The 10602-nt window shown below is 32.4% G+C and overlaps 3 protein-coding genes across 3 annotated transcripts in view; all 3 read left to right on the forward strand.

Annotated features, from left to right (window-relative positions):
* Positions 1-1464: 1464 nt before the first annotated feature.
* On the forward strand, positions 1465-2913 carry HELRODRAFT_182795 (hypothetical protein; the record flags this gene model as incomplete). Its single annotated transcript, XM_009033523.1, has 4 exons — positions 1465-1492; positions 2032-2100; positions 2461-2562; positions 2801-2913. The coding sequence occupies 4 exons, from the start codon at positions 1465-1467 to the stop codon at positions 2911-2913; spliced, it is 312 nt and encodes a 103-aa protein (XP_009031771.1).
* A 1895-nt stretch (positions 2914-4808) lies between these two features.
* On the forward strand, positions 4809-7913 carry HELRODRAFT_182796 (hypothetical protein; the record flags this gene model as incomplete). The annotated part of the gene is made up of 5 exons (XM_009033524.1): positions 4809-4842; positions 5005-5107; positions 5492-5577; positions 6847-6981; positions 7855-7913. The coding sequence occupies 5 exons, from the start codon at positions 4809-4811 to the stop codon at positions 7911-7913; spliced, it is 417 nt and encodes a 138-aa protein (XP_009031772.1).
* A 2435-nt stretch (positions 7914-10348) lies between these two features.
* Positions 10349-10602, forward strand: part of HELRODRAFT_182797 (hypothetical protein) — a gene marked incomplete at both ends in the record, with an annotated part of 9593 nt that continues 9339 nt past the window's right edge. Inside the window, one exon of the mRNA XM_009033525.1 lies at positions 10349-10428. Coding sequence (XP_009031773.1) covers positions 10349-10428 — 80 coding nt within the window. The remainder of the gene's footprint in view (positions 10429-10602) is intronic.

Genomic DNA, 10602 nt, shown 5'->3' on the forward strand with positions numbered 1-10602 from the left:
CCACCATACTCGACGACCCAGTGAAAACAGGCCCTTGGTTGTGCGAAAGCCGACCGACAGACTGACAGGCCCAGTGAAAACAGGCCCTTGGTTGTGCGAAAGCCAACCAGACTCGACGGCCCAGTGAAAACAGGCCAAGGTTGTGCGAAAGCCAACCGACTGACTGACAGGCCCAGTGAAAACAGGCCTTGGATTCTGTGAAAAAGAATCCGCCTTGTTGTTTTGTTGTGCTATTTGTGGACCTAGGGTTTTTTGCTGGATTCTACACTCATTGGTATAGTTTCGCACACAGCTTGGAATTTCCATAGGCTCCGATTTTTCGATTGTAATTTTTCTGCATTCATTTTATTTATCTCTCGGAGTTGTATCGACACCACCATCGGTCACACACGTCGAGGTTGTACAATTGAACGGCAAGAAACATATTCCAAGTTGCCCGACCCAACAAAAAGAAGTTCTAATTCCTGTATTCCAGTTTGTTTATTGACATTATTTTTAACATTATTCTAGAGTTCAGTTAGTTCAATTCCTTTCCATTTACTTCCGTCGATTAATAAAATTGTTATCGAATATTTTACGCATTCGTGTGTTACTCAGTAAAATCATATAATTCGAAAAAGCCCAGTGCCACACAGGACTGGTCGAACTCACGATAAAAATATACAAAAAAATTATTGTCGGACCATAAAAAAAAATTCCCTGAGAAAGATAGAGGAGGAGATTGCCTCACTTTCAGTTTAAATTTCCGACAATACTAACTAAAGTACTTAAAATCTTAAAATCTTTCAAATTATGGACATAAGACACATAACGGCTTTTATAGGTTTGAAAAATGTTTCAGAAAATTATGTGCGCAATGGCAAATAAATTTATCAACCGCTGATCATTAACAGTGTTATTTTACTTGAGAAAAAATGAGAGAAAAAACGATTTGTTCTACTTTAGTAAAAGCTTAAGTGGAAGTATAAGTGAAAGTAGAAATAAATGTAAAGTGAATGATTTCTTTGCAACTTAAAAATGATTTTTTCGTTAAAACACTTTGGTTATACTTTTTTAAATATTTGGAGCTACAAATTGTTAAAAAATCTAATAACGCTTTCTACTTGCTTTATTTTTCATTGCTCTTCACTAGTGGTTTTGTACATGTAGCCTATACTTTCTTGTGAACCACGTGCTTTTAGTACAATAAGTTCTTTTAAAACTGACTAATAACCTCATGCTGGCATAAACCCGATTGGAACCGAAGCCACTTGTTAGCTTGCATCTCTTTCAATAGCTTATTAAATTGTCTTAAATTGAACGATATTTAAATTAATATCTCAATCTCATTTTTTATAGACTTTTGTAAATGCTATCATTCACCAACGTACCCATGGAAACAAACATATTAAAACACTCGCAATTAAAGAAATTAGGAAACTATAATCTTTTAATTGTTCTACTAATGTAAGAGCTTTGTGTGCAATGTCAGGAGTTTTGGTATCAGCTTCAGGTGTAGTAATTGATGCATCATACACGCTATTTTTTTGTATCGGGTTGCTTTGAGACCTTCGATCAATTTTGGATCCCCAGCGAGTGTCATATCATAAGTAACTAAATCGTAAATTATCAATATTTAACCAATAATATTAATAAATAAATAATAATGATAAATAGTAATAATAATATTTAACCAATAATAATAATAAATAAATAATAATAAATAATAATAATATTTAACCAATAAACAATTACGCGCGAAAAAATATCGCAAAACGTACCAAAATCATAAATGAGTTTAGGTGAAGCATAAAAAATATGTGGCGCCATGAAGAATACAGGCGCACAAAATAAATTTTAATTAAAATCGTTTGAAAAAATTATGATAAAATTTATAATTTTTTGATTAGAGTATTTTTAACAAATTACTAGTATGAAAAATAAATTAATTTCCAGGAATAGCTTATTCATGTTAAAAATAGATATAAGTTTAACTAAATCTATTTTCAATTTATTTTTATTATAAAAAAACAATCAGTGTTTCTTTTGCAGACAACATTGGCACTCCCGGTTACCGGGCACCCTCGCCTCCTCCTAAGGTCGGCAGTGAGCATGCTGCCAGTGAGTATAAGCAGTAGTTTCATTTTTAATGTTGATAATTTCATACACTTATTATTTACGTACGCGCTAGGTATACTTTTCTATTTAAAAACGGTTCTTCCCTATTCATTTTTGTCGAGTGTTTTTTATCTTTTTTTGTTTTTTCCTTATTAAAATTCGTAGACAAATTTAATGAGCACTTTAAAATATTTCAGCAATACAAGAATTCGTTCAACAGTTATTAGCAGCAGTTGCGATAATGAGGTGATGTCTGAGTATAGCACATAAAAAAATAATTGATCCTACATTACGCTTAAATTAAAAAAATTTATTTGTCAAATAAAATTCAAATTAAAATGAATCAAATTAGCAATCCCAAAGCACAAGTATGTCTTTACAATCTTGCACAGCACGCTGATGCAACCGTCCATGAAAACATAATAGACAATAAGATGCGCCATCGATCTAACCGGCTGCCAGAAAGTGAGTGATATAGAAGCGATAAGTACCTTCTCAGTGTTATAAACAGTTTCCATTCTTTATGGAGCAACAAAATTTTAGTGCTGTCGTCAAGTTAGCTATCATTACGCACCGCCATCTTGGTGTGCCTCCATGAAATGTTGCTCAAGTTTCACTCCATGTTCTGAGCAGTTTGAAAATTCCGTAACGACATTGATATAGTAAGTTTTGATAACTACACTTGCAATTGCGCAGTGACCAGGTTCGAACACTATCTGTCCAAAACTCAAAGAATATTATAGGCCGTGCACTCGTGATGCGGTGCTAGCACATGCTTTCAAAGTAGACGAACCATGCGTGGATGTCGTGTGGTGATGGTGGAGTTTGCGACACGAGAGTTGAAACCATTACAATATGCAAGCAGTGCTGCGGTTGTCAGAACTGCATAATGAAGAACAATATCACTGACACATGATGGTGACGATGGAGCATGGAATAAATAAGTGAGCTCTCAAAAAATGCAGTATTGGTTCAACAATAATTTAATGCAGACTTGATTAAGAAACTTTTGTTCCTCATTGGAGTGTCCACGTACTGATTGGCTTCATTGGTGTCATCCACTTTAACATTTGCATTTAATCTTAAGTTCATATTTCAAATTTCAGGTTGATATTTTCCAAATTTAAATGTCATATAATAATTAGAAATTAATGATTTATTTAGTGAAATTGACGGTGAACTAATTTGCACACCATGAAGCGTAACTGGATAATTTGAATAATTTGAAAGCAGTTTTAATAATTTTACTTCTACTACAGCATATTTTGAAAACTGGTTAACACGGAACACAACAAAGCACAACAGCAGACCAACACGTAAACAAGATTAGAGACATTTTTCATAAAAGTTGGCTTCACATTTTATTGGTGCATATGAAGCAGAAGGCATATTTTCATGTTCAAAACTCACATAAGCTCATTAACTGACCATACAGAAGCACCTCATAAATATGCCTCAGCCAAAATTTACACGTGTACAAATGTAGGAAACACGTTCAATACTCCTCGCACTGCTGTGCAAAAAATCTTACATTGCATAACTTGCCAGCATGATGCATACGTGCATACAATGCAGATAATGCATGTACGTAGAATAAATTATTATTAATGCCGTATTGATGTGTTTTTCATCCTTTAATTTAAATATATCGACTCACCGACTCGCCATGGCGAGGTATTTTTACTGCTTTCTTTGTTCTTCTGCATGTGTTTTATAAGAGTGGCAAGAGTAATTATTTTTTTATTATATCAAATCATCCGCAATTTTTCACCTAAACTGAATATTTATAAATGTGCAGCAGTGAAGATGGGTTTGTAACGAAGGATGTTTCTGTATTTGTACATGTGCCATGTCTTTCCATAAACAATGACATTATCGTTTGTTATTTTGTTGGCGATGATAACCTCCCAGATTCAACCGACTGCAACTTACTGTAATTTTGTTCAATCATTACAACAAAACATTTTAAAAAACAAATTGTGGCATTTTCATAAGTAAATTTACAGCTTCAAAAAAGAAAAAAATGAGTTTCATGTTTTAGATTGCTCTAAGATGACTACTAAAAACTGTTTATAAATGTTTGTTGCTAAGTAAGTTTCATGGATTAAAATAAATTAATTTAAAAATACCAAAAAACGGATAATAAGTTGTGGTGACAAAAATAAGTAAAAGAGAATATCATCTAACAGTCACAAATATTAATTTATTCATTAGTTTTCTTCTCGAAATTTCATCATGTTACGAAACGTATGACACATTTTTTTAGTGGGGGGACTATCAATTGTCAAGAAGTGCAAAAATTTAGAATTTGTTTTTAATTCAAAGCGAAGATAGGGTGAAGGAAGGTGCACATGACAGTGCATTCCTTCTGCCACATCTGCGTGGCAACGACGGATGATGAATGTCTGCTGCATTCATGCACACGTCACCGCATCAACAACACCGCAGAAAACAAAAAAGTTTTTATTGCAAAGAACTAAACTAAACTATCATAACTAAACGGACACAAATTTAGTCAAAAATGAGTAGCAAATTAAGATAAATACACATTAGTCAAGGATGTGTGTCCTATCGCTATTAATTTATAACGAAACGAAATTAATATGCACCTAATAACAAAACACTTGTATGCAACAATGATAAAAAAACAAGAATTAGTTAATTATTTCTAGAAAAAAAATTTGAAGAGCTAACTCGCTGACAAAATTATTATGCACACTACACGCGTTGTCTTATTGAAGGCAGGTTTGTAGAATGATGCACAGCGTTACGACCAGCTTGCAGTCCACCTTCCCGCCAATGCAGTGGCGCAATCAAGTCTGCTGAGAAAATTGTCAAGGAATAAACCTTATATGAAAAATGAAGAAGGTTTTACAATAACAAAATAGGCTTTTAATTCTTTTTCAGTTACGTCTGCTCATTTCGGTTTCAAATTCTTCCACATCTTAAATTTTTTTTTAAATAGGAGGTCGTACGAGTGCAGATTCATGTTTGATGCGAGTCATGTCAGGTATACTTTTTGATGGTCTCATATTAATTACTTCGGTTTGCATTGAAAAACAGTTCGAATGTTTATTTGAAGGCTCAGCTCACAACTCTGATGCAACTTTAGATTTCATTTTCAAATCGAAAAATTATTTCGATACTTGTTTCGTTAACAACTAAGCTATAAATTTAAAGCCTGTTGAACTTTTAAACGAAAAGTGCCCAAAACAAATTTCATTTGGAAAAACTATGAAACCGTTCTTAAATTTTTAATGTTCGAATTTGAAAAAAAGAAATGTTCAAGAAATGCAATTTTTAATTTCATACAAATATACCAACGGCGTAATATTTTAATTTGAGAAGAGATAAATTTTGATGAAAGATGAAAACTGCAAATATTTCCATACAGTAACGTGAGTGAGGGTTGCATGTTTGCCCACGTGAGCCATGCAAGCAAACACTCGCAGGATGCTGGCCACGTGCCTCTGCATGCTGGTCTGTCTCAAACAATTTGCTTCGAATCAATAAATTCCACCGATAGTTCATAAATAAATTGATTATTCAAAGTTTTACAAAACTTAAAATATTTTTATCCTTCCATTATGCACACAAAACTAATGTCATAATATTGTTCATGGCTTTTGTTTTGAGTTGAAAAATTAAATTCAGCCTGCAGTTCAGTGAGAAAAGTCTGTTTATTTTAATCTAAACAATTTGTTTTATTTGCATCATTTGCAAAAGGATTCGACTGATGAAGTAGGAGTGGAGCTCAATGTGCTGGTGCTTGCTTCAAATGATTACAACTAACCTGGCTTGTATATACACAATCGAAATGAAAGCTATTTTCTAGTACAATTTTATAAGGCAGAAACAAAAAAATTTTTAAATATTGAAATCATCTTTTAATGTACTTTTAATGCTTACTCTAGATCACATGCTGCTGTTTTTCTATAATAGATGTTTCAAGGGTTACCTACCGGATGTCTGTTGTTGTCAGACCGATGTTGTTTCCATACGCACGTTTGTCAAGTTAATGGAGCAGAAAATTTTGCATGATCAGAAAAAAATTTGATTAAAGGCATATAAATATGAAAAGCCAAAAAATCTTTTGTATTTCAATGGTGGGATTCGATCTAAAATTTTGTTTTCCTATTAAACAATATTTTTTTTAATATGTTAAAAGTAAAATAATTGCAACTTCACTGGTGGATTTAATAATTGAAAAAATTGTTAAAATGGATAATTTCCAGTTAATGGTCTTTAGTGAACTTCTAACATTCAGTTAGATGGAATCGTTGAATATTTAAAATATTAACATCAAGCGCTAATACTTTACAGTTGTTGGCACTTTTTAAAAAAATTAACAACACAACAACATTTCTACTATTGTTTTTAAAAATTAAATGTAGCAATTGAAACAATTTAAATAATCGTACCAAGTTAAATCAAAATGTAAAATAACTAATTGACACATTTTATAAATTTACCACTTAAGATTTTAGCACTGAATAAAAATGTTTGACATTAAAGTGTTAGTTGGTGCATAGGAAATGTGTAGAGAGGGAGAGGGCCCTGACAACTCAAAGATGGAACGACGGGTGTTTGAATAAATAATTTAATTATAATATTATGAATAATAATAAAAATTTCATTTTATATTGCGCCACGGCAAGCGACTGAGCGCATTAATATTATTACAACAAAAACACACGGTGCATACAAATACACGTGAATCAACGCATCACCCACTTTCGCATGTGACAGGCGGGGATCTCCTCACATTCGAACACGGACACTGCATCAGGAACGCCAGGCATCTTAACCATTACACCATGGCGCCGCCCAAACTGACGATTAAGTGGGATAGAGTAAGCATCACACCAGCTCTTTGCATTCAATGTTTGTTCTACGATGTGCAAACATTTTAATTTATTTTATCACCTTTTTATCACCATAATCGTGTTCTGAAAGACCCTTGTACGTGCGTCTTTCACGCAAGATGAATGAGATTGTTCCTAATTTTATTATATAAAGTGCTTTTTGTGACATTTCTGAACGTATTGTGTAAATGATTTGATACAAAATGTACTGACGTTACTAAAAACTTTTGTATGCAGATATGTGAGGGTGTGTTGTGTGTGTTTGTGTGTGTGTGTGTGTGTGAGGGTATGTTTCGTATGTTTGATCGCTTTAAAAATATGTTATGCTTATATTATGCGTAAATAAGTGGAAGTTATTAAGTACGATAAAGAAAATTTCCTGCTGTGAACCAACTTGAAACATCAACAAATATCGAATTACCAAAAATTTGTCAAAAAATAACTGAATGAGCAAGAAACTATCAAAAAATTATTTGAACTTCTTGAAATTACCTTGGCTTTGAGAAATTATTGAAAATTTTCCATACCGATTATATCGGTACAGAAAATTTCAATTTTCAATGTTTGCATCTGTAATGACGTTTCTCATTGCACAATCAGATATTGAACCGAAAATAAAGTAAAACTTGAAAAATATAACTTTTAAAGTCAAAAGATGTAGACATAATGCTGATGTGAATCAAAATAATTGCCGAAAAAGCTCACACAAATAACAAAAACACTCACTGTGAACCTTGGCTTCAAGAATGGTAGAATCGACTCAACACTTAAATAGGTTGAAAAGTTAATTTCAAATATTAAAATAATAAAAATGAAAAAAATGCAATACTCATTTATGGACTAAATACTCTTGTTGTACCTAATTGAAAAATTCCAACGTCCCAAAAATCAGACGAGGACAAGCAAGCTGCAATCAAAGCTTCGGATGAAGATTTGATCGCTCAGTGCTGACGTTTTAGTTGCTGACTATTTTTAACGGCGGAGAATTTATCGTTGATAATATCTTTGCTATATTTTTGGATGCTAGTTTTATTGTTCTGGCAAAGCGTCAATAGGTTTAATGTTATTGCTATCGTTGTCACCATCACTACTTCAAATTTGCGAGCGTTAGTTTTTATAACTTTATTAACGTTAAAACATCTCATTGTTGATCATCGCCATGTTTCACATTTTTTATTATTTAATTTTCCGAGGTAAACATTTTGTTAAGGCAGATGCTATTGCTCGAACTTAAATATGTCTTTTTAAACAAAAAATTTGTTAAATAAATGGTACAAGTACTTTTACAAACGCTGTATAATGGCCATGAAAATAGATTTTAAACAAATAAAAAAAATCGAGAAAATTGTTTTTTGGTTGTATTTGATTATTATGAATTATAAACGATTCACAACTTTTGTTTAAAAGTTCAAACCAATTTCGATAAGAACAATTATTTATTTTAAAAGTCATTAAATCCAAATATTTTTTTTTTATGAAATGACGTATTGAAAGCCGCCTATCATAAATCAGTGCTTACAACTGTTCACGCTAAAGTCATCTGCTAGAACTTATTATTCGGAATGAGATAATAATGAGCGTTAAACCGGGCAATAGTTGCAAGCAGCAACGTCACCCACGTTCCTGTGGTTAAGTCGAGTTGACACAGATCTCCACTCATCACCACGCAGAGGCACTTAAGCGGGGTACGACGCGTATGTTGAAGATGACGCACCATCAGCCTTTAAATACAAATTTATAAAGTTATTATAATTTGGATGAAACAGATGGAAATTTTTTTTATGGTAATATTTTTATTTTAATTTGATAGTAAACTAATACATATAACTACAAAAAATGTTACTGATTGTAGTTTGATAAATAATTTTTATGGCAAAAATAAATCGTAGTGCTTAAGATTAAAACGCTACTTTGCAGAAACCATTTAAAGATTGCATTCTAAAATGTATACATTATATTCTAGTGTTCATTATCTTTACAAGGTTTTACGTGTGCAAATGTTTTTCATTTAATAATCGCACTATATTAGTAATTTCCCCCGAAATGATATTTTAAATAAAAATCGCAAATTCAAAGAACGTTGAAAAATTTTAAAACGTGCTTCTCACTCCATTGAATAAAAACAAGTTATTCTATGTTTCAATTTGGCAATAATGTTTATCAATTTTATTCAGGTCAAAAGAATGACAATGTCATTCAAAATATATTTAGGAATTTTATCGGTTTTGTTGTTGTTATAAGCTCTGCGTTAAATATTTGCGGTTAATCATAAATAATGTTGGCAAAAATTTTGCGAAGAGAACATTCGGACGAACTCGCGGCCGGCCAGCATGGTTTGTTAACCTGCATGCCTTTTGCTCGGGGATCATTTATTTCTTCACTTATTTTCCGAGGCGAAAGATTTGTGTTTTGTTTTATTTCGTAGCATGTACATCTCACGCACTTGAGGTTCTACTCTCCATTCGACCAACTATTTTTTGTTGCGTATTTGCTGGTCCGTTCTGCGTTTTTTTGGTTTCTATTTCAAATTGAATTTAAACATTCTTAGTAATAATGGAAATTGTGATAATTAATTTGTTATGTAAAAGTGTTAATATAATTGTTGTAATAATTTGAACGCTTGTTATTGCCAACAAAGATCTATATTTTCAGCACCAGTGTTGTAGCTTCCAACGATTGTCAGATTATCATTAATAACTATGTTCAAGATTTCTAACAGACGAACCCAACTGCTTCAAACAAAAACTTGGTTGAACGTTCATTCAAATGCCAACAGTTATAAAAACACTAAACTAATCCAAGTAACTATAATACATACATCTCAATTTCAACTTCGCTTTAAACCTCGCTATTAACTTCGCTATTCGTAACCCCTTATATAGCTTCTACGGTAGAGTTTTACAATCCTCTATGGTATGAAAAGATTCTATAATTTACAATCAATGACAAAGTGCGACGATAACAAATATAACAAGATAACAGTAATTAATTATAGAGCGTAATTCTACCATTTCGGCGGAAAAAACATAATGTCTACAATGGCGTAACGATGCGTGTGCCGTGTATGCATGTATGTTGCTATCTTGAGGCTTAGAAATTGTTTGTTTGCATTATATACGGCCTGAATACAGTTTGTATTATATTCTCCCAAGATTGTCTCCACTCGTATATTAAGGAACAATTGATAAATGCAATGCACGCACATATTTGTACGCGTGCAAAGCTCATAGAAAAAAAACCGTTTTTTATTATTGCTTGTAGAAAAACACAAACTCACAGACCAACGCGTCAGTATAAAGGCATTCATTTCTATATGCGCACGTAAATAAGCACGTACAAAGATTTAGAATGCAATTTCAGCAACAAATACAAAGTGTTTGTATCAAATGTTTATTTATTACAAATGGGTCGTTATTGGGTTTCGTACATCAGAAGATTTAGAAGAAAATAGACTGTCTATTACCAAGTATGTATGGGCTGTGATCAATTGTTCTCTTTAGCAAATGAATGAATAAATACTCTTTATACCGACACACACGCACATAAATACACTCATCATATACTTTAATCAAATTTAGTATTGTTTGAGTTCGGTTCGATTTTCGTTTCTAAATTTAACTGTTATAACTGTTATAAAGGC

The sequence above is a fragment of the Helobdella robusta genome, assembly GCF_000326865.2.
Source record: "Helobdella robusta unplaced genomic scaffold HELROscaffold_93, whole genome shotgun sequence".
Classification (NCBI taxonomy): Eukaryota; Metazoa; Annelida; class Clitellata; order Rhynchobdellida; family Glossiphoniidae; genus Helobdella; species Helobdella robusta.